Here is a 25,920-nt window from a genome sequence, read left to right as displayed (position 1 = left end):
CAGGCGCCCTGCGGGACATCCCCTGGGGTCACTCTCCCTGTCCACCCCACTCCCTCCCCACCGCGGCCTGTCCCAGATCTCCCTGCCCCATCCACAGCCCGACAGCACGCTGTGGGTCACATCGGAGACATGGTCCCCTGTGGCTGGACTCTGCCTGTTGGTATCTCCGTGAGTGCCATACCTCACCCAGGAGCGCGTCAAGCTCGTCCCTGCTCAGCGTGGGGTCGCTGCCTGGGGAGACGTCCTCCGCCTGCGGGAGGAGACGTGTCCTGCCAGCCTTCCCGCCCGCCCTCTGCCCGCACCCCTTCGGGTCGGGGCTGGTGGCCAGGTTCAATCCCTCACCTGGTGCAGGCTGAGCTCACGGCCCCTCCAGCGCGGCCTCGCTACCTCACCTCCAGCTACAGTCGGCCCATCCCTCACCCAGCCCGAGCCATCGCTTCTCGGCCTCTCACACCCTTCATGCCCAGCACTGCCGCCTCACCCAGGCCGTTGCCCTCCGCCAGGGCCGGGTGCTGGTTGTACCCACCTTCGCTGCCTGTAGTGGGTGGTCGCCAGCCACCGCCGTGCTCTCCAGGCTGCCTGTGTCCGGGGTGCCTGCGCAGGACGTGCAGAGCAGCAGCCCCCTACAACCGGCAGGGGTGACGCAGACCATCGGGGCAGCCCCCCACGCTGGAGAAGGGTTTAAGGCTGGGATGTGGGGGGTGGCGGGGGGCTCACCCAGGGTCGCCACCAGGCACAAGGCAGTGTCGGGGTGTAGGGATCTGGGTGAAGCAGCGGCCGCAGACACTCCCATCACCTCCGCTCCGCCGGGCGCCACATGCCTCCTCCCCTGAGATCTCGGGGGGTTGCTCTGCAGCCACGTTCACCTCCCGCAGCCGGCCTGGCTCGGCTGCGCTCGCCGTGCAGGAGCCACACCGCCATGTCCCACTGCACAGCCGGAACGGGGCGGTGAGGGACAGCTGGGGGGCACCGGGGTCCCCACAGCACCCTGGGGCTCACCTGGGGACACAGGGCAGTGGGGGCACCAGGCACGTGAGGTGGAAGGCCCTGGGGCAGCCGTCGCAGCAGATGAGCTCGCCACCATCGCCACACACCGCGCACTCGTCCTCGTTCTCCTGGCCCAGGGAAGCGGGCAGGGGGTCACCGCCACCACCACTCCGGGGGCACCGGCAGACAGCCTCCACCCGCGGACGTGGCAGGGCTCGTGCTGGCGGGGGACCCCATCGCCCACCGCCCCCTCGCCCCCTACCCCCACGTCACCCACCCTGCACCAAACACATCAACCCCTTGCATGGCGGCGATTGCCTGTTCTTGGGGGGTTGTAGTCCGGTGGCAGCTGGGTTGCCTGGGCTCGGCCAGGCCAAAGGGACATGCCGGGGACACCCTGACAGCCCACAGCTCACCAGGTGACTGTCGGGGCGCTGATGTGCTGGGGCTCACCTGGTGGGGCGCAAAGTCCTGGCTGTGCATGGTGGGTGCCGGCAGCTGGCCCTGGGGGTGCAGTCGGGGCTCCCCGCTCTGCGGGTGAGACAGGAGAGGGGTTTTGGGGGAGCTTCTGGGACAGCCCGGTGCCGGGGGACGCCCCCGGGCCATGGCCGTGCTGCCAGGCAGGGAGAACCCCCGCTGCAGCCTCAGGCAGCTGCAAAGGGCGGGTGAAAGTGGGTGGTGGTGGGGTCTGTACACTTTGGGATGCCTTGGGCCGGGTGGGGGGCTTCAGGCTGCGGCTTCTGCTCCTGGCCCCGGGCTCCTCACAGGTGGCCGGGGCGTACGGCTCGTCCCTGGCTTTGCTGCCCATCTTGGAGCTGCCTGCAAGAGAGGCCAAGAGAAGAGCTGGTGCGGCCCCCTCCCTGCCATCCCCCTGCCCGGGGGTGGCTTCTGAACCTGGGGGCTCAACTTGGCAGGAAGGCGGCCGGGCTGGGCTGCACCTACCCGGCTCCAGCACGTGTTTGATGAGGATGCCCTCGACGGCCCCACGGGTGATTGGTACCTCGCTGCCCGCCACGGCCACCGCTCTCTGCACCGAGGTAGCCACCGCCTGGAGGGCTGCAGGCAGGGGGGCGGCTCAGCGGGGCGGGCAGCCCCCCTGCCCTCAGCTGCAGGCAAACAGGGTGCACAGGCAGACCCTGCGCCAGGGGGTTCGGCACTCACCGCTGGCACGAGGGGTGCGGGGGGCATCTGCGCCCTCCGGCTTCTTCACGGTCCTCGCCTTCGCCAGGGGCCCTGTGGGGTTGTGAGGGTGGGCATGGGGGGCACAGCACCCCGCTGTGCCTTGGGGACCCCCCAGCGCCCCACCCCATCTCCATCCCACTCCAGGTCTCATCTCGTCCCACGTACCCGGGCTAGCGGCGTGACGCGGGGAGGGCTGTGCCGCTCGGGCCCCGTCCCGCTCCTCGGGGGCTTTCCTCTTGCCTTGGGGTCTGTGCGGGGCCGGCGCTGTGGGGCTGGGGGAGAGGCACCTGCCACGGCGCTGCCGCCCCAGCTCCACCTCTGCAAAGGGGACAGGGAGAGGGACAGCCACAGCCGTCCCCGGGCGTCACTCCTGCCCGCTGGCAACCCCCAGGGGTGCCGGTGCCCCCCGTCCATCCCCCTCCTACCTCTGGGGAAGGTGCCGCGGAGGGGCCGGAGCCGAGTGTAGCGCTCCAGGTTGTAGTCCTTGAAGAGGACGGCCCAGAAGTCGCGGACGGCAGCGGCGTCACGGCCCAGCAGCCAGGTGAGCAGCGCGTGGAAAGCGCGGTGGGAGCCCTCCCGCTCTGCCCGGCTCAGCGTCTCCTGCCGATGCCATGGTGGCCCATCAGCGCGCGCCCTGGTGCCGCCAGCCAGCCCCAGTCCCTGTGGCACGGACGTCCTCTCCCACCCCGCAGCCCCACCTTGAAGACGTGCTCGGGGATGATGTCGTGGTCGGCCAGGCCGTGCAGCAGCGGGAAGACATCATCCACTGCCATGGCGATCTCGGTGCGGTGCAGCTTCAGCAGGTGCCGCAGGTCCCCCTCGCCCCCCAGTCCCGCCATGCTGCAGGGACTCTGCCAGGGCCAAGCAGCCTGCCCCGACGCTCCCCTTTAATAATCCCCGGCCGCCGACAGCGGTAACCTCATCAGGATCCTGCAGCCCCACTCATTTCTGTACGAGGCCGCGTAACCTGAGATCACCCCTCCCGCCGCCGGCTGTCCCTGCGGCGTGGCTGGGCTTGCCCCCGCAGTATCACTGCGTCCCCAGCCCCGGCTGGAGGTCGGGCTGCTCCCCAGCCCGGGGCACCAACAGCTGGCGTGACGTTAGCTGCTGCTGCCAGTGAAGGACACCCAACCCCACGGTGACCACCCCAGGGTGGCTGGGGAGAGGGGGTCAGCCAGAGTGCTGGCGCAGGGGCCCCCGCCTCTCTCATCCCCACAGTCAGCCAGGCGTTGCCCCAAAATTTCTGGACTTTCCACATCTCTTGCTTCTCTCATCCAGAAACTCGGCCGCAGGAGCACGTGTGAAGTAACATCCTGACAGCGGGGGAAAATGGGAATATTTGCCCTGGCTACCTGCAAACCACCTTCTGCGGGACAGCAGGAAAGCACTGACACCAAAGCAACTCCACAAACGTGCGTTTGGGTACAATTACGGATGCTGAACAAGCAGACGGCCCGCTTGAAGCATCACACTGCTGCCCTCCAGCCTGCCAGAGTGACGGCAGCACCACGAGTGAGCCTGGGGATTACCTGGGCAGGCACTGTCTGCAGCTCTGTCATCACCCACTCTGGGAAATTTGGCAATAAAGTGATTTCACTGGAAATACACAGCTGTAAAAAAACTTGGAGCTGGGGGAAGATGGCTCCTTGAGAGCATCTGACGTACAAATCTGGGGGTCTGGCTGCTCCATACTCTGGCTTTCTGGTTGGGAAAGAGAAAGCTCCAAAGCTCCCATCCCTCTTCCTGAACATTTGGAAATTCTCCAGGATTAATTTGCAGTCTCTCTCCCTCCAGAGATGTGTCCCTGCTGCCCAGAAGGCGCAGCCAGGGGTGCTGTGGCTGTGCACAGTCGTCCCCACGCTGCAGGGCAGTGCCTGATGCCGCCATACAGCAAAACCCAACCTGAGCGGGATGGGAAAGGGGTGCAAGAGGGGATGCTCCACTGCAAGGCGATACAGGTAGGAACAGTTACCAGCAAATCCTAAAAGACTGGGGCAGTATCCGCTGGCTCCAAAGCTGTGCCAGGAGGAGGTGGCTGCTGTCCAGAAACTCAGGAAGAATAACAAGACAACACCCTCCACAAGAGCAGGAAATACCCTCATACATTTCTGGTTAATAAATTGTGTTTACCCATGGAAACGCTCGCCCTGAAGCTCCTTTCAGAATTTGGGGTGACTTTTCCTGTGGAGGCACCGGGAGCCAGGGGGTTGGGCAGGCGCTGTGCCGGGTTGCTGTGCCCCATGCTGGGATTTCAGTGTCCAGCGCTGCCATGGTGGGGACAGCTTCACCACTGCCTGCCTGATGCACCCGCCCAGGGGACAAAACACGGGTGTCAGGTGAAACAGGAGGTTCATCTCCCCTCCTGGAGATCCCCTGCAGCCTGGCCACAGGTGCCGAGCACAAGCACGCTCATGACATGGTTTCACAGGTCTGCTCCACCCTTCCCAGGAAAACTGTTTTCCCCAGTGTCCCACCTGCAGAGCCACAATTTGTCACTGTCACCCTGCGTTAAGCTGTCTGGCACCTCCAGGACAAGGCTCCAGCGCTTGCTGCAGGGTAGCTGGTGCCAGTCCCCTCCCTGTGCCCACCCGCCCGTGGTTACGGGAGCTCCAAGTGCTGCCCAACACAGTGGCAAGCCGTGTGCCCACAGTGCTGGGCTCAGACTTGTTTAAAATTCCAGCTTTGTGACTGTTTCTGTGCTCTGAATCATGGACAGATTGTTTTCTCATCCAGCCCGCTCAGTAGTGCAATAATTTGCATTTTGGGTTTTTTTTTTCGTGTTCCTTCCGCTTTCTGAGACGCTACGCAGAGGGCAGAGCAGCAGCTGCCAGGTGCCATGTGAAGAGGCATGTACGTCCTGGGAGATCAGGTGGGTATTTCTGCATGACCTCACTTAGAGCAGACCTTGGCAGCTGTAAAGTACTTGTGAGGGCTGTGGAAAGTCAGCTTTCGCTTGCAGAGGGGTGTAAAACCCTCCCTGGGGCTGGCATGAGCCCTCCCTGGCTGCTGGGGCGCAAAGGAGCCTGGCCACGCTCAGGTTTTGGGATGCCCTCTCTTTTCTATTGCTCCCCTTGCAGAAATCAGAGAGAAAGGTTCAAGGTAGGTGAGGTCACTTTGAGCTCAAATCTGACTGCAAAAACTGAAGATGTTTCTCCACAAACACCCAGCTAAATCACTAACTCGGCATTTGTAGCCCCAGGGATGCACCTTGGTTCCCTCCTCCCACGAAAAGCTGTTGAAGCAAACGCACCCTTTCCAGCCCTTCTTCCTTTCCCATTTTCCTTCCACGCCGAGGTCCCGTGGTGCAAACCATCGCCCTGCGTGTCTCTTGGACACCACCTCCCCCGTGCTCATCTTGTACAACACATCCCTGAATCACAGTCAGGAGAGAACAGGCAGAAGTGAGGAACCCACCTGCAGGACCACCCCAGGAAGGCAGGGTGCCCTCCCCCCTTCTCTCCAATACTGATCTCCCCGTGCCTGAAGCACACCAAGAGCCCAAGTGAAACGCTGCCGCCATGCACAGAAGTTTCATCCCCTTACCTTTGGCTGCTCCAGGCTCCAGCATTTTTGGTAAAAAAAGGGCTCCAGGTGGGGCCCTGATCCTAGACTCCCATTTCTAGCAGCTTCCCTACCGCTGCCCCACGTGGTCCAGATGAGAGTGGGTCCACCTGCACGCTTCATGGCTGCTCCTGCAACAGCCTGGGAGGGAGAGCTGGAGTAGAGAAGATTTATTTTAGCTTCAGTTTCCTCTTTCCTCCCCCTTTAGAAAGAAGAAACAAAAGCCCAGAGGTATGTTATATTAATTTATTTGGGACACACCAAAATAGGAAAGTCAACAACCGTTAACGTACAAAAGTACAGAATCCTGGGACAAGATTTACTGTCCTGATTAAAAAGGCACCATGGTCCCAAAGAAGAGTAATCAGAATACATCATTTAGAAATTTTCCCCCTGTTGCAGCAGAAACAGAGCCAGGCTTTGGCTCTATCCACAGTCAAACCCAGTTAAAAAAACAAATATGATTTAAATGCAATAAACACTGGTCAGCCTGTACAAGATGTCATGAAAAGAATCACAGCCTAGAAGATGGTCGGAGGGGTTTTTTTGCTTTTTTTTCTTTTTTAAAACAGTGAAGGTGTTATACACTAAGTGTATAACTGAGGAAGACAGCAGACTTCTGACGTCTTCAGCTCGACTTTCTGCAAGACGCGTCAGTTAAACTGAAACTAGTAGGCTGAGTGTGGGGCTTCTGAATGAAATGTAATTCCCTGTGGTATACAGGAAGTCAGATTTGACAACCTTAAATTCCCTGAATCCCTGAAAATCATAAAGCACTATACAGCTGTGTTCTGTATTCGAGACAACCCTGGTGGATTTGCTTTACACACGAGCATTTATACTGTCAGCTATATTTGTAATACAAAGGGGGTTTTACAGCAGTTATTAAAAAAATTCTACTTCGGCGAGGTCCGAGCTTGGCTATATTCCCTGCTGAAACAGAGCTGCTGGTGTAAAAGCCCAGTGAGAGGCTCAAGTCCAGCACGTCAGGGCTGGAAGGCAAATAGTTTAAACGTGACATAATTTGCACGGGGAAAGTCAGTGAAGCACGTCAGAGAGAGGAGGAGAGAGAGGGCTGCAAACTCTCAAGCAGCAGAGGCTGAAGGGTGTTGCAGAACGTGGGTGCATGCTATTAAACCTGTAACGACACTACGAGTGATGCGGAATACACTGAGTTCACTAAATATTTTGAAGCAACTTACCATGAAGAACTTCTCAGAGACACAGAATAAGGATCCCGGCAATTACTAACGAGCAAGGTCACTGGGGAGCCGATGCATCGCTCGGAGCCGGACGGATCCGTCCACAGGCGGAGGGACGGAGAGGAGGTACACCGGAGCCTGCCTGAGCAGCATGGCCGGGGCTGCCGCCTCCTCTTGCGCTCATTAGCTCTGCTGTGTCCCAACTGGACCAGCAGCTAATTTGCGTTTCATTCCTCCTTTGGCATAGGACTTCAAAGCAGTCCAAGAACTGATTCATCAAAAGTAAAGGAACTGTCAAAATTATTTGTACATGCATTTATTGTTAAAGGGAGCAAAAGCCAAAGAATGAAACAGCACGAGTTAACGTCAGTAAAATGATGTGCAGGACAGAGAGGAAAGAAATGGGGAAAAGCTGAGATACTGGAGTGGGGAAACCAACGTTCACACTGAAAGGTAAATCTGAAAACCAGGCAAGTTTGCGCTCTTTCTACCAGAGAACTTCTGTGGACAAATAGAGACTTGGGGTTTTTAATTTTCAGTGTAGTCCGGCAAGGTTTGTGAATCTCACTAGAGAGATCTCCAGCACTGGTTTTCACTGAAAGTTCAAGTCTCTCATCTTTAAAAACCAGTAAAGCTACTCTAACTAAAAACAGCAGATACCCTCATACTGCGGGTATCTAAAAATCACAGACTCATCACTGCTCAGGATGTAAGTGGGCAAGAGGGTTACACTTTGTTCAAACAAAACTCTGGGTGGAAAACTACCGTTTCCACCCTGCTGGTCTGCACGAACCTTGGGGGGTGGAAAAGCAAGCCCAGATTCAGGTGCCTTTTGCTGTAAATACCACAGCTACCCACACCTGGGAAGGCTTTTTCTTCCCTACATCCTAAGAAGGCAGGATAACAGTTCATAAAATTCTTCCCATCTTAAACCTAAATAATGCAATTTGCATCCTTCGTCCTGTCTTACCCCCCCACCCCCCCGAAGATAAAACATTACCACTTAATTTAGGATTCACACCTCAGATCCTAGATTAGGGACTTCACGTTAAAAGTCATCCAATTATGGGAAGGTTTATCCCGATCAAGGAAACATCATTAAAATAGAATCTAGAATAAACATTCAGAATCAACAATGCTTTTACAGCCAAAGCACTCAAACGTCTCCTGATCTCTCTCTCCCCCTCCTCAAGCAAGAGAGCAATCCCTTCACAAAACCGCAGGGTGCCTCTCCGGGACTGGGTAATACAAGCTGAAAACCAGTTTCCTTCCTTGCAGAAATGCCAAACTCTGCTGAAAGGGGCTGAGCACTTTTCACTCCCACCAAAACCGGCAGGATTTAGGGCTTTTCAGCACACAAATTTTCTATTAACAACAAGTCCAAGTCATTTCCCTGCAGTAAATCCGAGTCCCGTTTCGTACTGTTAGGCCACCACTGGCTCTGAAATGGTGAGAGACTTCCAAAAACCCACTGATGTAGACAGGACCTTGGAAGAAGAGGCTTATATGCTACGTAACCTTAGATCATCTGCTGTGTTTGAGCCTTCGCATTATTAGCCGCTGACTACTTATCCTTCCAAATTCACGTGTTTTAGTCCTTGCCGCTGTTGTCATCGTCCCAGTGCTCTTCCCCGGAGGCAGGACGTTCCTGAGCTCTGGCTTGGGGATCTACAACAATCAATTCCAATTGATGGTGGGATTTCAAACTTGCCTAACGTGTGCATTGCCACCTCGTACTCCAGCAGCTCTGCCTGCCGACCGCGGCATGCGCTAGCAGTTTTTGACCTTCTCCACAGTCTCGTAGAACCCAGGCCTAACTCTCCTGATGCTCATCCGTATATGCTGGCACTCCAGGGGCATGGCGGCGCTCGCAGGAGTTGCGGTGCACCGGCGCTTCCTTCTGCCCCGCAGTGAGAAGGCCGGAGCCCCGCCATTCTCCTCCTCCGCAGGGTAGGATTCATCCACACTCGTGCCTTCGTCTGATTGCTCGTCACTTTTGTATTTCATTTCCTTTGCTTTGTTTCCTTCCTTCTCCTCCTTGGCGAGTTTTCTGAAGTGCTCCAGACATTGTATCTTTTGTCTTCTTTCCATCATCTTCAGTTCTTGCTTGTCTGTGAAATCTTCATAGTACATTTTTCTTTCGCTTCTTTGATCTTCAAGAAACTTCCACTCGATGCTAGTCATTTTTATTCCACTGTATTCCTCCAGTTTATTTCTCGTCTGCGTGTCTGTGCAAAATACGTCAAAGAGCTTCTCCGAACTCTCATTGAATTTGTCTGCTCGCTCGGTAAAAGCCTGGTTCTGTCTCTGCTTTCTGGTCTGATACAATCTGGTAAACTCCTCGTACATTTTGAGGATAAGTTTCTTTATGTTTTGCGTTGCGATGGTGTGCAAGTTGCAAACCAACCAGTGCTCTTGCAGGTGCTCTGCGAGCAACTGGGCCGCATCCTCTTTGGACCGCTGGGCCTGGCCAGCTCTTTTGGGCTGCAATAAATACAGCATATTCTGAACCACATCCTTCTTGGTTGGCAGTATTCCCTGGGTGAAACCCGAAGACTCTACATATTCAACAGTCCCCAGAGTCTTCCGTGCTCTCACCTCGGTATCCAGTGATTCCATCACTGCTCGTTTATCTTGTAGTTATGACATAATCTGAAAGACGAGGGGGGGGGGGGAAAGGAGTACGTCAAATGAAGCTTTTTTTTTCTGCAGCAAAAATAAACAGAGGAGAAAACAGGCTCAGACCAATAAGATCTGGGATTTTACAGCGTACTCCGTTGCTGTTGGACGGCTGCTGTGCTAGCCCAGCCCATTTAAACATCTGCATGTCGAGACTCTCTCGCTTCTCCGTGCGGTTCTTAAAGCCTAAATCGGTGTGTTTGTTTATGCTAATTAGCTTTTAATTGGGTTCTGGACTTCATAGTGTAAATTACAGCAAATCAAGGCCGCCTAGGGCACCGGCTAACGCCGGCGGGCGCAGCCAGGCATGCCTCCACACCGGCTGCACCGCAGCGCTGCGCGGTTCCCCCTGCGCCGGTACGGGGCTGCCTGCAGCGGGCGAGCGCGCTTCCCCCGCGGCTCCTCTCGCCTGGCCCCCTCCCCGGGAGCGGCCCCGAAACAGCGGCTCGCCCTGCCGGTGCCCTCCACCCCTCCCTGCCCCCCGACCGAGACACCGCCCGCAGCACCCAGGCCTCGGCTGCGGATTACTCATCGCAGCCCGCTGCGGCCCGGCCTAGGCCCGGCCTGCCCCGCAGCATGACTGGCACTTTTCCCGGTCGCGCAGGCGGCGCGGGGAGCCGGGGCGAGCAGCTTCGCAGCCCGCAGCTCTTCCGCCGCGGCTCGGCCCCTCCGCCCGCCGCCGGCCCGGCCGAGGGGGCCCGGGGAACCATGAGGCTCGGGCCCGCCGAGGACGCGGGGCCCGTCGCGGGCCCCGGGCAGGCCCGCGGGCCTCCCGCCGCCTCGGCGCCCCCCCCCCCCCTTCGGCCGGCGGCTCCCGGAGGCGGGGGCGCGCCGGGGGCTGCGGGTCCGCCACCGGGGGAGCGGGGCCGGGGCGGCTGCCCCCTCCCCGCGGCCCGGAGCCCCCCGCAGCGCTGAGTCACGGCGCGGTACCGGGAGGGCCCCGGGCGCCGCCCGCCCGCCCCGCCTGCGGCCTCCTGCGGGCCGCGGGCCCCGGGCGGGGGTCGGCGGAGCCTGGCGCGCCCTGCCCCCGGCCCGGCCCGGCCCCTCCCCTCCCCGGGGCTCACCGCCATCTTGGAGGGGGGTCTGCGGAGCCTGCGCAGGAAGGAGCGGGGGGAACAGGCCGAGGTTGCGGCCGCCATCTTGGAGAGGGGCAGCGCCGCGGCGGCTCCCGCCCGCCCTCTCCCGGAAGGGCCGCCCCGCCGCGCGCGTCTCGATGGTGCGCGCCGGAAGTGCGCTCCGCCTGGCGCCTGCCCCTTCCGCCCGGCGCGGCGGCACGGGCCGCGGGATTGGCCGCGCGGGGAGGGGAGAGCGGCACGTGAGAGTGAGCGTGCGGCGGTGCCGCGGCCCCGACACCCCCAGCCCGCGCGCGGGCGGCCCCCCCCGCCCCCGGCGCCCCCTGGCGGGGGGTGGGGAGGGTCCCCCGCAGGTCCCGCGCGGAGCCGATTGGCTGCGCCGCGGGCGCCGCCTGCCGGGGGCCAATGGGAGCCCCGCAGCCTCGGGGTCCCCCGGCCAATGGGCGGGCGCAGTGCGGGCCGCGAGGATGACGGGAGCTGATTGGCCGCTGCCCAGGCGGCGGGGAGCGGATTGGCGGGTGGGGGGGGCGTCATGGCGCCGGGGAAGGGAGGAAGGAGGGAGCTGATTGGCAGATGCTATTACTGTGGGGCAGGGGAGAGGGAGCTGATTGGTTAATGCCGTGATGGAGGGAAGAAGGGAGGGAGCTCATTGGTGGACACAACGGCGGTGGGGCAGGCAGGAGGAATCTGATTGGTGGATGCAGTGGCAGCGGGGCAGGCAGGAGGGATGTGATTGGTGGTGCCGTGGCAGCGGGGCAGGCAGGAGGGATGTGATTGGTGGTGCCATGGCAGTGGGGCAGGCAGGAGGGATGTGATTGGTGGTGCCATGGCAGTGGGGCAGGCAGGAGGGATGTGATTGGTGGTGCCGTGGCAGCGTGGCAGGCAGGAGGGATGTGATTGGTGGTGCCGTGGCAGCGGGGCAGGCAGGAGGGATGTGATTGGTGGTGCCGTGGCAGTGGGGCAGGCAGGGCAGCTGCCAGGTCCCCGCCGTGGGCGCCCACACCTCTGTGCCCCATGGTGCCAGGGCGGTGGTGGCAGTGGGATGGCGACGGTGACGGCAGCGATGGGCACCGGGACAGAGCCGGCGGAGGTGCGGCGCGATGCGTCAGAGGGGTGAGACCCAGCCCTGCCCCATCTCCCCCTCCCCGCCCCCCGGCACCACCCTCACCCGCCACCTGTCCCCGCAGGGGGGTCTACCTGGACCACAACGCCACCACCCCCCTGGCCCCCGAGGCGGCCCGGGCCGTGCAGGACGCCATGTGCCAGGCCTGGGGCAACCCCAGCAGCTCCCACCCTGCAGGTAGGGGCCCGGGGGAGCTGCCGTGTTGGCTCCCTGCTGTGGCCAGGCCGAGCCCCATGGCCACAGGAGCCCACGGCAGAGCTGCTGGGTCTCGTCCCGCAGGCAGGAAGGCGAAGGAGTTCGTCGGCAGCGCTCGGGAGAGCCTGGCGAGGATGGTGGGAGGCCGGCCGGAAGACATCGTCTTTACCTCGGGGGGCACGGAGGTGGGAGCGGCCGCGATCTCTGTGCGGGGTAGTGACCCCCCTTCCCGGGCGCCCCTGCCTGCCACCTCCTCTCAAGCAAGTGGCGATGAGGAGGGAGGGGACAAAGGGCGCTGCGCTCCCTCTGGGCCTTCATTTTCCCCTCTGCCTTCCTCTCCTCAGGCAAACAACATGGTGATCCACACCGCCCACAGGCACTTCTGCGAAAGCCAGGCCGGGCCGGGGGACAGCGGGGGGACACCGCACATCGTGACGTCGAGCGTGGAGCACGACTCCATCCGCCTGCCGCTGGAGCAGCTGGTGAAGGAGAGCCTGGCAGGTGAGCAGCAGAGGGACCGCAGGGGACAGGCTGGGGACATCTGGCCGCAGACTGGGGTTTGTGAGGGGGGCTCTTCTCCGCTGGCATTTTTGTGGAGGAGGGCGGGGACCCACTTGCTCCATGATGTTCCCCTTCCTCCCCGCAAAGGGCACTGACTCCCCACATAGTGCCCCCGTTCCCTCAAGCTGGGTGCGTTACCCTCTTGGCATCCAAGGCCAGCCCCAAGAGCCACCATTCTCTCTGCTTGTGCACCAGCTGCCTGTACAGCTCTCCTGCCTGCTCAGTGGGGCGCAGGCAGCCCTGGGCGCTGTTGGGCTTCCCAGTAAACCTCAGGGCTTGTTTCTTGGCTTGCAGAGGCCACCTTTGTGCCTGTGTCCCCACGAAGCGGGCGGGCTGAGGTGGACGACGTCCTTGCCGCCATCCGGCCGACCACCTGCCTGGTTTCCATCATGTTGGCCAATAACGAGACTGGGGTCATCATGGTGAGTCTGTGGGCAGCAAGTGGGATGGGGTGGGGACATCCTCACAAAAAGGTGCTTGATAAAGGGGAGCAGACGGTCCCTGGGATGCAGACTCTCTTCCCTCCCACCAGCCTGTTGCGGAGCTGAGCCAGCACGTCCATGCCCTCAATCAGCGGAGAGTGGCAGAGGGGCTGCCCAGGATCCTGGTGCACACAGATGCGGCGCAGATGATTGGCAAGGGGCGCGTGGACGTGCAGGAGCTGGGGGTGGACTACCTCACCATTGTGGGACACAAGGTATGGCCCTGTTCACGTGGCCCAGCCGCTGTTCGCCCTCTAAGATGCCCTGTTGGGGTGCCAGGGAGACTTTGGGTGCCCTCCACAGCTTGATGCCTCATCAGTGGCCAAAGTTTTCCTGCTGGATGGTGTTCTGAAGACAGTCTTCATCTGAGTGACAAGGCTCCTGTGAGTCAGGGGGACCTATCTGGAAGGGGGAGCAGGAGGAGGCCAAGGGCGGAGGATGGCTCTGCAGCAGTCTGTGCCTGTGAGATGGGCAGGGGTCAGCACTGCAGGGCACTCAGATTTGGGCAGGAGTACAGGAAAGGAACACCTAGCAGTGTTCCCAGGATCACCGTGGCTGTTTCTCCCCGCAGTTCTATGGCCCGCGGATCGGCGCGCTGTATGTGCGCGGTCCCGGCACCACCACCCCGCTGCACCCCATGCTCTTCGGAGGCGGACAGGAGAGGAGTTTCCGGCCGGGGTAAGGTGGCTGGGTGGTAGTCTGGAGACCTGGGCCTCGGGCTGGTGGCCAAACCACATGTGGCTACTTAGTCCAAGCTGAGCTGGCAGCTGTGTCACCTGCCAGCCCTGGGGCGGGCAGCCCAGCACAGGGAGATGGATCCGTGCGTGGGAACTGCGGGAGCCTGGTGCACAGGCTTTGCCACGGGAGGAACGGCAGGGTGGAACTGCCCCCTTCCCAGCCACCTCAGAGAGGTGTCCAGGACCCCCTGCCAGCGGTGAGGGGTCCCACACAGGGAATGTCTGTGCCCTGAGTTGGCTTTCTGGTCTGGAGAAATAACTCACTGCTCCCTCTTCCCTTCCAGCACTGAGAACACCCCAATGATTGCTGGCCTCGGCCAGGTGAGTCAGTGATGGTCACAGGTGAGCAGTTCCCTGGGGGTACTGCCTGGTGGAGCCAGCACTGAGACAGCCACCTGTGCTCCCTGGTCATTAGAAGTGACAAACTCGGAGCGCAGGAGGGTGGTGGGTGAACTACTGGGAAAGGAGATGGGGCTTTCTGGTGCCAGTTAAAGGAGGTGCTTCAGAGCACTTGCTGCAGGGTTTGCAGCCCTGGCAGTGGGCGGTCAGGCAGCTCACGTGGCGCCAGGCACCGTAGAGGCTGTTGGGGGATGCAGGGGACCTGGCAATTGCAGAGGCTGTTCCTGGGCTGGACTCACGTGCCAGGGGGCCGTGCATGGAGGGAGGTGTTGGGGAGTTGCTGACGGAGCCTGTCTGGGTTTTCTCTCCTCAGGCTGCAGACTTAGTGAGCAAGAACTGGGAGGCCTATGAGGCTCATATGCGGGATGTTCGGGATTACCTGGAGGCCAGGCTGGAGGTGAGTAGACCTGGTTCCTGTTTGTCTCTCCCCTCCCGGGGTCTCAGCCTGCAGAGTGCAGGGCCTGGAGCCAGGGTGGATGTGTCCCTCTGGCCCTGCCATCTCCTCATCAGGACAGAGCTGCTCGCAATCCCAGAGTGGTTCACAGCCCTCTGATTTCTCCAGGACTCCTTTGGGAAGCAGAGAATCCACCTCAACAGCCACTTTACGGGCTCCAAGCGACTCTGCAACACCTCTAACTTTTCCATCCTGGGCCCAGGTCTTCAAGGTAGCTCTTACCCCACCGCTGCCCCACGATGGTGCCCACGGAGCCAAGCACCTGCCCTGCACAGCACCCTGCGGCTAGAGACCGGTGGGCGCTCAGCAGTGGCTTGGGCAGGGAGATGAGGCAGGCAGTGGCCCTCAGAGAGAGCCTGGGCGCTTGGAGACCTGTGCTTGTGTGTGCTGCAGGGCGAAGGGTGCTGTCTCGCTGCAAGATGCTTCTCGCCAGCGTTGGGGCTGCCTGCCACTCTGAGAAGGGGGATCGGTAAGCAGCTGGCTTTGCCAGGCCCAGGGTGTCTTCCCAGAGGAGGGCAGGTGGGAGGGAGGGAAATAGGACAGGGAGAGGGACCATGGGTGGCTGTGGGCAGTGTCACCTGGAGCAAAGAGGGTGCAGAGCTTTCTAGAGGGGCTGAAGGGCTGCGAAGGAGGTTATTGCAGGAGACACAGCTGGAATGCTTGACTGCTGCTTGGAAGGACTTTGTCCCTCCTGGCTTTGGTGATCCAGCTGAGCTTGGAAGTAGTCTTCAATGTCTGGCACTGCCGGAAGAGAGTCTGCCTTATGTCCGTGTGTGCCTGGCTCACCCGCTCAAGCCCAATTTGGGTTTCCAGCAGGCACCTTTGGGGGTGTGGAGGGACAGCAGGTGCTTTTGGCCTGGTCTAGAGCAATGCCCTGTAGATGTGGCAGAGCTGCCAAGCCTTGGGGACACGGGAGAGGTTCTTCCTTGGAGTGTAGGAGCCAGATCCACCATAGGACAACAAGCCCAGTGGGAGCAGGTGCCTTCAGAAAGCAAGCAGGGTGCTGTGCAGGAGACAGGTTTGCCTGGAGTGCATGTGCAGATGTGCTCCCTCTTATGGCTTGGTGAAGCTTTCTGGTGATGCATGTCCTTCCTCAGCCTTCGATTTAAACCTGCTCACCCCCGTGTCTGTGTTTCAGGCCCTCCTCAATTCTGCTCAGCTGTGGGATCCCCTACGACGTGGCACAGAACGCCTTGCGGCTGAGTGTGGGGCGAGACACCACCCGGGCAGATGTGGACCTGGTTGTGCAGGACCTCGTGCAGGCTGTGGCGCAGCTGGACCAGGAGCAAGCCCTGTAGACCCCGGGAACTGCTCCCCAGCCATTGCCCAGGTTCTCAGGATGGGATTGTGCCCTGCTTGGCCCCGGGGTGCTGGCTGCCTGTGCCAGTTTGGGCTCGGGTTTTGGCAGGATTAGTTTTGCGCCAATCCCTAAGTCAAACTGACCTAGCCTGCAGTTTGTGATCGTGGATCAGACGTTGGGGAGGTGGCGGCTGGTGGTGGCAGGAGGAGGAAGTGGGATCACCCGTTTCAGCAGCAATGTGCTCTTAGGTCTGCTTAGCTGTATATCAGCTTGCGCTCACAGGGATCATGGCAGGGCTGGCACGGCTCTGCAGCACGTGCAGCTCGAGCCGAGAAGCTAGCGCAGGTGCTGGAGGCAGCGGGGAGCCGTGCTGAGGAGGGGGCTTTGCCGCTTTGGGGCTGGGGCAGCTCCTCAAGAGCTTGCTCAGGACTCTGTCGTCCCCACTGCACGGTGCAGGCATTTGGGGAGTCTCGCTGTCAGGTGCTCCTCGCTTGGCAGCACGTACCCAGCTGGCTGTGTGCATGCATGTTGGCATGATGGAGTCTCAAAGCTCGACTCCCTCCAGAGCGTAACAGGCACGGAAGCCATAGATGGAGCCTTTTGACCTGGTTGCTTTCCACAAAGGAAGCTTTCCCACTGCCTTATCACTCAGAGGAGGAAATACCATCTGCCCCAGAGGGAAACGAGGATAGAAGCACAGCAAGATTCTGGGCTGGGAATTGCCCTGCCCCTGCCAGGGGCCCTAAGCCACCAAAGGGTTTTTTGGCTGGGAAGGTGTTGGGCACGGCTTTCCCAGCACTGTATTGCATTACCTGCTACCCTTCCTCCTGTCCTTCCTACAGAGGGCAGAGCTCCTGTTGCTGGCTCCACATGCTCCTAAAGGAAACAGAGTTTTAAGGGCAGCCGTAACTGTGCCAGCACCCGAGGAAATGTGTCTTCCCTGCGTTGCCCCAGCGGTCGCTCTCATCACTGACATAGGAGGACACAAGTGTCACACGGATTAGGAGCGTTGTTGGCTGGTGTGACTGATGTCAGGGAACCTGGTCTCCCTGGATATTCATAGGAATAAAAGTGATTGCTGCTGCTGTGGCTTTTTCCCAAGTAAAATCTATTTTCCATGGTGTTTTCCATGGGGGAAGCTGGGGGGGTTGGGGTCATCTGAGCGATGTCTTTTCCCTCAGAAAATGCTCGTGTCCCAGAACAGTCTGCTGGGGCGGGGAGATGTCTGCTGGTCCTGGTTGGCATGGAGCCTGTGGACACAGATTCTTAGATGCTGGTCTTTCTCTTTACTAGCCATACATTAGCACGGCCAGGAATACTATTCGGAACCATAAAACCCCGGGGCTTTTTGTAAATCTAATTTCTAACTGAAGTGTTAGGACCCATGCACACTGACTTAAAGTCACTGGATGCCTGCCAGGCTGTTCAGCGTTAGCACCACTGCTCACACCTCACTCTCAAATGCAATCTTTTCTTTTTAGTTTTTTCCTCCCTTCCTCCCTTGCATAATAGTCAAAACCTCTTTTAGAAAAAGTGGTTCCATAGAAAGAATATTGCTCTGCTTCAGGGGTTGATCTTCTATCTATCATGGACCTTATAGTTCTTGGGGACCTTTCTTTCACAGCTGTGGCACAACTGGAGATCCAGTTTTTGGGGTTCTCTTTAGCCCACAGTAGGTCTGGGCTTCCTGCATTGATTCAGACAGAAATTTAACCACAGAGCACAAAAAGCTTTACTGACTTATTCTTTATACACACAGGAAATGCAAGTTTTAACCACAGAAATATTAGCATTACTTCATTTAGAATATTACAGCCAAAGCATAAGAAGTGTTACAGAGGATATGAATACTCTGGTTGACCATTTTAATGGTTTTACTGTTCATTTTCCTACTACCACACTGCACAGGAATGAGAGTCACTGGTGAATGCCTCTGTCTCGCCTTACCCAGGGAAGGTGAGGAAGAACATGCCTATGACTTGGCCTGCACTTCTGCAGGCCAGCCTGTGCTTCCGCTCACGCACCCTACGTGCTGGAGACAAATAGCCTTTTCTCATACGACAAAATGTAAGTGGTTGTATGCACTAGAACAAATTCACCTGTCATGGAAGTCTGGAAATTCCTAACATTGCTACATCAGCTGTGAATTTAAACAGTAGAGAGAGGACTTGGCCACTATGCTAGAACACCACAGAGTTGAAATATGTTACTTTCACGTGGTCACATAGCCAGAATCGGACAGCAGAACTGTTAAAATTCATTTAATGGAAGAATCCACAATCTCCTGATAATCTTGTCTTCCTAAATTCTTCCAGGACAGTTTATAACACGCAAGGAAAAAAACACTAACCAAAATAACCGCTCCCCCAACAAGATCGTAAGCACCTGGGAATATCCGCAACACGATGAGCTGCAGGACCATGGCAATGACTATCTCCAGGTGCTGTACGGTGCTGACCAAAGCAGGGTGGAACTTGCTCAGGGCATAGTAGACCCCCAGGAATGCTGCTGTGGAACACAAGCAGATAGCAAGGAGATAGCTCCAGGTTTCTCCATCCAGTGGGACAATTGGCTCTTGAAGTAAGAACATGGTGGACGCTCCCCACACTGTTCCCGTCCAACTAAAGGTGAATAGTGCCGTCCACATGCTGATGTTATCTTTGATTGACCTGTAGACTATCATGGAGAGAGCAGTGGTCAAACCTGCCATAACGGTCATGGTATAGCCAAAAGCTTCCTTCCAGGTGCTCAGCAAAGAGTTTTCCTCCTTAACAATGTTGGGGATCATGACCAGACAAACGCCAAAGACGCTGCCAACTACAGTAATTATGTCTATGTAAGCCATTCCTTCATCTATGAGTAAAAAAGCCAAAATGGCACTGAACACTGTAGTGGTAGCCCTCCACATAATGGTCCCATTGCTGGGGGGAACTATAGAGAAGGAGGTATAAGCACAGGTAATAGAGATAACATTGCAGACCCCATAGAAGAAGAGCCGGAGTCTGTAGCCTTTGGGGCCAAAGGGAGGCTCATGGTAATAACACACAACAGTAATGGACAGCACCTGTAAGACTGAACGGATGAAAATTAACTCTAGGGATGGCACTTTGGAACGATCAGAAATTAGTCTTGTAATTAGAGCCACACATCCGTGAGCCATGGCAGATCCAAAAAGGACTACCCACGTTTTCCTCGACTGCAGTATATTTCCTTCAGGAAAATGCTGGGATTGCCCAATCTCATTGGGTTTTGGCAGTTGTGCTGGCTGAAGCTTGGTGTCTACTGTACCAAAAAAGGTCCTTTCTCTCTTTTTCCCATCATTCAGTAGTCTTTTCTTAGGATTATCCTCCATAAATACTCCAGTATCTTCATTAACATCCTCATATCCTTCTTCTCCTGGCTGAGGATAATGAGAAGTGTATTTCACTGTTACTGTGTTGGGATGAATTTTCACTCGCTTTTTGACTGGGTATCTTTGGGAAGACGTATCCATTTCCTCAGAGAAACGTCCTGGTCTTAAGAAAAAAATGGAGAAGCACTGTTATTTTTATTTAATGAATAGCGAGAGATTAATTAATATGTAAATGCTGTTAGTGTTTACAAGCTATTTTTATCAACCAAATCCAAGTACTAGTAGATTGTTCTTGGTTTTGCTTTAATTTTCCAGTGAGTTACTGCTAAATACTGTTGATAGTCAGGCCATTTGGATCTCCTTAAAAGCCAGCTGTGGAACTTCATTTTAGTCACTAGTTTTTGAGAAGGACATCTATTTTCATTATGTATAGTATGTATAATGCACTCTAGTATATTCTTATTCTAATGCGAAAGTTCTCTTGCTAAGCTTTTTGGACAGTAAATACCCTGTAATTATGAATTATACTTACTGTTAATTGCTCACTAATGTTACAAGATTATGGAAGAAATTTGGCTGGAGGAGATGATCACCTTGTTTCTAAACTGACAGAGAGCAACACAGGGAAATAGCAAGTATCCCTGAGCAATTCATCATAGTTAGCATATGAATAAACAACACATTTTTGAACAATACTTTGACAGTGTTAAAAATTCGTTCTTCTTTTCACATCCTTTTATTTCTAGTGATTGATTTTGCAACAGATTTGTTCTTCAAATCTGATTTTTTTTTAAATGGGGAAAATTTAGAAGGGCTGATCCAGACTACTAAACAGACCTTCCCGTGGCAGACATTTAAAAACCACAGCAACAAAACCACCACCCTTCTTCTGTCTCCTATTGATGGTCCATTTCACACTACACAAGCGGTGCGAGCTCTCCCCTCGGTGCCCCCGATTTGTGCACACCACTGTGACACACACAGCAACATGCGTGGTGCTGCATGTCACAACGGCGGCATCAGCCTCCCGAAACAAGCAAGCACTCCCTTCGTGCACCCGGCCTTCACCAGCAGAAATGCCGCTTGGTGTCCGCTGTCACAGGTGCGTGCAGCCTGCCCACAGGGAGTCCACCTGTGGCCTTAATTCCCTCCAGCTCTCCGCTGAGCGTGCCAGCACTGTCCCCAGGCCCAGCGTGACAGCACTGGGTCAGTTTAATTCGGGCATGGGGATGTCACTGAGTTTACTTTGTTTCTGCTGCGCCCCCCACCATCTGCGCAAAAAGCCCTTCCCAATGAAGTGGCAGCAGGAGAAATGCAGCCTTCCCTGCCTTCTATCTGCCCCAGCAAATAAACACATGCAGACCTTACCTGTGACTGAGAGATTTAATCCCAAGCCAGAAGGGGAAAACACCTCTTGGTCATCTACGTCTTTGTCCGGGTGTCTAAACAGAAACAATAGATGCTCTCCAATATCAAATAGGAAAGGTTACCACCATCTCAGCACAGGGAGGCATGAAATATTGCCCAAGGGAGGCATGAAATATTCTGCTTGTTTTTCAAAGCTGAAAATGTGAGAAGCACTAGCATGCCTTTAAGGCCATGCTCCTTGGGAACTGGCAACCCTGGTGCATCATTATGAAAAACACACCACCACAAAACCCAAAAATCTTTAGATGGAGATAAAGCAATCAGTGTCATCTTGCCAAAACCACTCCTCAGCCATCTCTCAGAATTATTGGTGGAACTACTCCAAAGAACAAGTGGTGGTTTTGTGAGCATAAGGTTCCTACAGCTCAATAACATGAAAATTCACCATCCCATGCCTGCCATCCTGCCTCACCAGCGCTGTGGAGGAGAGGGTGCCCAGGAGGACCCATCCTCGTGATCCAGTCATCCCTCCCCAGGAGCCGAGCCCAGCCCCGCAGGCAGCAGCAGTTTGGTCTCTGTGGTGTCAGCAGGGGATGGGTGTGGAAAACGCTGCAGTCCTCGTCTGCAGGGACCACCAAAGCACCAGAGCAGGTGGTGGATCCTGAAGGTGCAAGACAACAGCCGAGTGGACAATCGGGCTGAACAGCACGACAGTGGTTTGTCAGGGAGACCGCAGATCAGAAGGCAATGTAAAAGTGGGTGCAATAGCTCTTCACAGAAATACTTTAAAAATATCGTGGCCAGGTTCAGCCTTTGCATTTTCTCCATCCGTAATCTGTGACGGCCAAGCATTGCCTGTGTTTCCTGGCAAAAGTAATTTACATAAGAATGGGACATTCTTCCTTTTTCCTCACAGGCTGAGTGTTTATTGAACCCCCTGCTACACCCAAGCTAAGCTGTAGCCTACTTCTTGCAGGCAGAGCGATCCCTGGTAGGGATCGCGATGAATGGGCGTGGGGAGAGGGGCAGGTACCAAGTCCCAGCTCTGGAGGAAGGCAGCAGCACCAGTTTGGACCTGCACAAGTAAGCGAGGTGTCCTGGGGCACCACCTTACTCTTGCTTTGGCAGACTACGCTCCCAGCCCTGAGATACCTCACTGAAGCACAGATCGGTAGACGTTAGAGGGTCTGAGGACGAGAAGCACCCTTGTCTATGCAGGAGGCCTTGTGCTAGCACGGCCGTTCACGTCTCTGCTGCCAACCCATTTTCAGCAGAGCTCAGCTGAAAAAACAAAGCGTACCCACTATGCCGCTAAATGGCGGAGTACTCCAGAGTGCCTGTTAATGTACAGTTCAAATACTGCAAGAAACTTGAGAAGAAACAGCTGAAATGCCAAGGAGAGTAAATAAAGAGGGTAAGAGCTGGGTATCAGCTGCACTAGTGGGCAGTTCAAAGAACCCATCAAACATTTAGAAACACCCTAACAGAAATCTACCCCAGTCTCACCTGCTACTTGCCCTTGTTCTTCAGTTGTTAATTTCAGATTCTTTTAATATGCAAATGCAAAATGCAGTGAATGAGCCCAGGAAGACAGTGATTTTCACAAGCACAGCTTTTCTTACCTAGCATTTTCATTGTGTTATAAATTCACAATTCTGCCTTGCTGTCCCCACATCTTAAAAAAATAAGATTTTCTTGATTTGGGGCATAATATATGGATCGGGAATAAAATAAGTGGGAGGAAAAGAAGACAAAAGGTGCACAACAGGCATTATTATTAGAGTGACAGTGGATCTAGCCTGTATAAACTCAGTCATTTCATTAAGAAACAGCTGATTACATGCTGCAACTATTGGTTCATGAAAACAAAACCAAAATAATTTTTTACCATTAGCATACAATGGTAACTTTCTTGCTTCCTGAGCTTAGATTAAATTTTCTTCCAACCAATATAGAAAAGGGTATAGAAAAGAGACAAAATGCAGTTGCAAATTTAGTACTGGACCTGTGTAATGTATTCAGAGATCTCTCTGGAGGAAAACAATGTATCATCAGCACGTAGCTCAAAATGGCTGTCCTATACAGATGCCGTATTCCCTCCGGTATTCTTCGGCCCTAAGAATGCTAACGGTTGGAAGGTCTGGAAAGTGGAAGGGCAAACGCATGAGAAATGAGAAAGGCAGGAGATGAGTAACAAAGAACAAAAAAACCCAGGAGTGCTTAACCCAAAATTTAATTTCCTCTACTAAATATTGAGTATATGACAAATGTTACGCCAACTCTCACACAGTACATTTATTTGTACTCTTTGGTGACCTTGCTTTTCTTAACCAGCGAGAATTTCAATGCAGACTGAGATTAGTGCATATCCCAAATTCATTGTGTTTGTCCCAGACACAAATTTAAAATAAATGGAAATCAGCACAACCTATGCAGAAAAACTTGCTACTTCTCTTTCTGCTAGTGCCTTTTGTAGAGATCACATGAATTTTTTATTTTTCTTCATATCTGGAAACATAAAATGGTTTATTTGCATTTTGTATGAAAAACATAATTTGATTTTGAATCAAGTTTAATACAAGGCTGAAGATTAAGCACTATGCAAAATTCTCACGTTATATAACAAAACAAACATTCCCAATTCAAACGACAACCTGGGACACCCATTTAAATTACCAGCTCATGGAAATCACTGACTGCCAAAGTGTGAACCCCATTTTCCCATGGGTGAACAAATAATCACAATGGATTCAATAAATGTCACAAATTATTAATAGAATACACACCATGATTTCTTTTAAAAGAAGAAAAAAACCCCAAATACTCCCCCCTTCCCCCCCAATCACTACACATATGCTGATTAGCAAGGTAGAAATAGGTGACTATATGCCACTTGACTACTGGGGGGTGGGAGACCGAGCTCTCCTTCTTGCCGTGCCTGAAGGAATTAAGGCTTTGCGGTCTGACTGGTGATTCTAACCACCAATTTTCAATAAACTCACAGAAAAATACTCTCATCTTCTGCCAGATCAGTCAAAATCAGTCAGTTGACTGAAATGTTATTATGAAAGATTTGCAGACATGGCAACTGCAGTCCTTCCGAAGTCAAAAATGAGAAGTCAGCTACCCCCGTGCTCTGAAAGGCAGGCCTCACTGGGATGTTCCTTTGCCTCTTCTGTGGAAAATGCCCCGAATCCTGCCCAGGTTAGACTGAGATTACCAGAGGGCTGTAAGCAATCTCTATAGGATAACTACAGACTAACAATTTTCCCCAAGTGTTATATGTATGAAAGACCCACTCCAACCCTACAAACCCGTGTAACTGAACTTGTGCCACCTTCACTAAGCACTTCTGCACACAGTGTGCTGACTTCTCACAACGCAGGTTTTTCTTTTGATTCCTTATCAGGTGCAGGAAAATCTCCTGAATTCCTGTTTCAGCACCCTCTCCATTAAACCGCCTTAACCTTGCTGGAGATTCTTCGGTGCTCGATAATTCGGGCAACTGCACATGCCAAGTGATCTACGCTCATGTGAGGTCTGACTAGTGTAACACAACGTGAACCGAGGGGGAAGAACAGGCAACATAAGGTGCACAGCAGGCAATTAAATGTTGGTATCACTGAAACAGCCTACATTTCTGCTACGCTTTTAAACTATTTGATAAGGTGCATGCTGGAAAATCAGAGTACCTTTATCTTTTAGCCAGATGGTCTGACTATATCAATCAATTTTATTAAAACATATGCAAAGAAACTCAAGTCTTTATTAAAATTTAATGAATAATAAAAGGTATTTAAGAAAATGAAAGAGCAATTATATGAAAGGAGTTTTTAGTACTTAAGCACAAGAGCAAACATTATACAGAAACCAACAAACTAGTATCCCATGTCTTCAAATTAATCGAGTCACATTCAGCAGTGCTGCCTAAGGGAAGAGCCAGTACACCCTTCACAGAATTAAAATATAAACCCTATGCTTAAGCCCCACGAATTGTCAGTACAGTCCTGATAATATCTTGCTACCCAGAAAACAACCCGTATTTGTGCTAACTCGCTAAAGCTGCCACATGCAATTTCAGTGGGATTATACGTGAGACCTTTAATTTCCCTTGCTTTCACTAACCTATTCCCTTGATGTATAAGGGCTCCAAACGCATCTGGTTCCATGAAAAAATACTCTTCTCCAATTTCTGCATTCATGTCTGTTGCCTGCTGCAACTACTACCTCTGCAGCAGCAAGACTTGCATGAAGTGATTTTGGAAGAAGGGCCACTGCCTGCAAACTTCCCATTCCAAAAACTCTAATCTGAACAAACCCCTTCAGATTGCAATTCCAGGCATGGGGGAAAGAACGGAGAACACATCAACACTTAAATATAGTCTCCTACAGCACATGAAAATAGGTTGGCTAGATATAAGAAAGGCCTTAAATGGTACATTACAATGGGATGAAATAGAGCCCAAGAAGGCACATTCAGGGTTACTAGAACAGATTACAGGTTAAGATTTATTTAAAGCTTACTGCTTTTGATCTTCTCCCAACAAATTGCATAAAACCTGGCAAGGCAGCAAGCTGGCGCGTGTAAGGTGTGTGCAGAAGGGGTTACGGGGACAGCTGGGTGAAAACCGGGAGCCAGGGCTCAGGAGTTTTACAATAGAGGATGGCACAAGTTGCGATGGCAACTATCCCGTCTGCACCACCAAAGAGAGGATACCTAGCAGAGGAAGCAGGGCATCTCGACTCAGAACACAGGTTCAGCAAGGCTTAAAAAAACCTAAGAGCGAGCAGCAGCCCCGCGCGGTGGCCAGGGCAGGTCTGGCGTCTCGGCTGGGAGGGAGGCGGACGAGGGGCGGCTGCGGCTGCTGCTGCTGCTGCTCGGGCTTCTTCCCCGCCAGGCCCTTCCCTCGCCGCCGGCTCCGCAGCCCCCCGGTGCGAGACTCGCCCGCTCCTGCTCCGAAGCACTTACCGGTGCCGAAACACCCACCCGGCGCCGCTGCTTCAGGCCACCGCGCCTTCAGCGGCCGCTCCCCGCCTCTCCCATGCCAGGAGTCCCCCGGCCCCCCTCAGCCCACGGGCCGCATGACCGCGACCCCGGCCCAGGCGAGCCGCCGAGGAGAGGCCGCCCCTCCGGCGCCCGGGCGGGCAGGCAGAGCGCTGCAGCGAGCGCTCCAGCCCACCGCGGGGCCGTGCCCCCGCCTTCTCACGGAGCCCGGGACCGCCCCCCCAGGCCGGCCCTCCCACGTTCTGTCGCGACAGACACCC

At 55.2% G+C, this 25,920-nt stretch overlaps 4 protein-coding genes across 8 annotated transcripts; 1 reads left to right on the top strand and 3 right to left on the bottom strand.

Moving 5' to 3' along the window:
- Positions 1–240: 240 nt before the first annotated feature.
- Positions 241–5,835, bottom strand: AIRE (autoimmune regulator). The gene is made up of 11 exons (XM_072867345.1): positions 5,713–5,835; positions 2,868–5,539; positions 2,595–2,769; positions 2,335–2,487; positions 2,149–2,220; positions 1,930–2,043; positions 1,682–1,806; positions 1,441–1,518; positions 1,000–1,115; positions 718–927; positions 241–623 (listed from the first exon to the last, which is right to left on the bottom strand). Exons 2-11 carry the CDS (start codon positions 3,006–3,008, stop codon positions 458–460), a joined length of 1,350 nt encoding a protein of 449 aa, XP_072723446.1. The 5' UTR covers positions 3,009–5,539; positions 5,713–5,835; the 3' UTR covers positions 241–457.
- A 127-nt stretch (positions 5,836–5,962) lies between these two features.
- LOC140654034 (uncharacterized) lies at positions 5,963–10,815 on the bottom strand. Its single transcript, XM_072866960.1, has 2 exons — positions 10,676–10,815; positions 5,963–9,584 (listed from the first exon to the last, which is right to left on the bottom strand). The coding sequence occupies exon 2, from the start codon at positions 9,549–9,551 to the stop codon at positions 8,703–8,705; it is 849 nt and encodes a 282-aa protein (XP_072723061.1). The 5' UTR covers positions 9,552–9,584; positions 10,676–10,815; the 3' UTR covers positions 5,963–8,702.
- SCLY (selenocysteine lyase) lies at positions 10,815–17,026 on the top strand. Of its 3 annotated transcripts, none has more exons than XM_072866959.1 (14): positions 10,815–10,932; positions 11,709–11,797; positions 11,872–11,984; positions 12,087–12,187; positions 12,347–12,503; positions 12,858–12,985; positions 13,096–13,260; positions 13,617–13,723; positions 14,067–14,103; positions 14,495–14,578; positions 14,744–14,846; positions 15,029–15,104; positions 15,774–15,965; positions 16,778–17,026. In XM_072866959.1, the coding sequence occupies exons 1-13, from the start codon at positions 10,825–10,827 to the stop codon at positions 15,931–15,933; spliced, it is 1,428 nt and encodes a 475-aa protein (XP_072723060.1). In that variant the 5' UTR covers positions 10,815–10,824; the 3' UTR covers positions 15,934–15,965; positions 16,778–17,026. The 3 variants fall into 3 exon arrangements, 2 of the variants coding, with proteins under 2 accessions (XP_072723060.1, XP_072723059.1); XM_072866958.1 differs by having other exon boundaries at positions 10,825–11,202; XR_012043328.1 differs by lacking the exons at positions 14,495–14,578; positions 14,744–14,846; positions 15,029–15,104; positions 15,774–15,965; positions 16,778–17,026 and adding an exon at positions 13,349–13,428 and having other exon boundaries at positions 10,825–11,202; positions 14,067–14,082.
- A 623-nt stretch (positions 17,027–17,649) lies between these two features.
- SLC35G2 (solute carrier family 35 member G2) lies at positions 17,650–25,835 on the bottom strand. Of its 3 annotated transcripts, none has more exons than XM_072868090.1 (3): positions 25,625–25,835; positions 20,656–20,729; positions 17,650–19,450 (listed from the first exon to the last, which is right to left on the bottom strand). In XM_072868090.1, the coding sequence occupies exon 3, from the start codon at positions 19,426–19,428 to the stop codon at positions 18,193–18,195; it is 1,236 nt and encodes a 411-aa protein (XP_072724191.1). In that variant the 5' UTR covers positions 19,429–19,450; positions 20,656–20,729; positions 25,625–25,835; the 3' UTR covers positions 17,650–18,192. The 3 variants fall into 3 exon arrangements, with proteins under 3 accessions (XP_072724191.1, XP_072724190.1, XP_072724192.1); XM_072868089.1 differs by lacking the exon at positions 25,625–25,835 and adding an exon at positions 22,661–22,728; XM_072868091.1 differs by lacking the exon at positions 25,625–25,835 and adding an exon at positions 21,128–22,599.
- Positions 25,836–25,920: the final 85 nt, after the last annotated feature.

This window comes from Ciconia boyciana, chromosome 7 (genome assembly GCF_034638445.1).
Source record: "Ciconia boyciana chromosome 7, ASM3463844v1, whole genome shotgun sequence".
In the NCBI taxonomy this organism is placed as follows: Eukaryota; Metazoa; Chordata; class Aves; order Ciconiiformes; family Ciconiidae; genus Ciconia; species Ciconia boyciana.
This window is presented reverse-complemented; position numbering and strand designations above follow the sequence as displayed.

What these genes read in the sequence shown, in the direction of transcription:
- AIRE (XM_072867345.1), bottom strand. Translation starts at nt 3,008, where the DNA reads ATGGCGGGACTGGGGGGCGAGGGGGACCTGCGGCACCTGCTGAAGCTG. An exon ending in GCGTCACGCCGCTAGCCCGG is followed by an intron (nt 2,221 to 2,334) that starts GTACGTGGGACG and finishes ACAACCCCACAG; the next exon opens with GGCCCCTGGCGAAGGCGAGG. An exon ending in CAAACACGTGCTGGAGCCGG is followed by an intron (nt 1,807 to 1,929) that starts GTAGGTGCAGCC and finishes CCTCTCTTGCAG; the next exon opens with GCAGCTCCAAGATGGGCAGC.
- LOC140654034 (XM_072866960.1), bottom strand. Translation starts at nt 9,551, where the DNA reads ATGGAATCACTGGATACCGAGGTGAGAGCACGGAAGACTCTGGGGACT.
- SCLY (XM_072866958.1), top strand. Translation starts at nt 10,825, where the DNA reads ATGGTGCGCGCCGGAAGTGCGCTCCGCCTGGCGCCTGCCCCTTCCGCC. An exon ending in TTACCTCGGGGGGCACGGAG is followed by an intron (nt 12,188 to 12,346) that starts GTGGGAGCGGCC and finishes TCCTCTCCTCAG; the next exon opens with GCAAACAACATGGTGATCCA. An exon ending in TGATTGCTGGCCTCGGCCAG is followed by an intron (nt 14,104 to 14,494) that starts GTGAGTCAGTGA and finishes TTCTCTCCTCAG; the next exon opens with GCTGCAGACTTAGTGAGCAA.
- SLC35G2 (XM_072868090.1), bottom strand. Translation starts at nt 19,428, where the DNA reads ATGGATACGTCTTCCCAAAGATACCCAGTCAAAAAGCGAGTGAAAATT.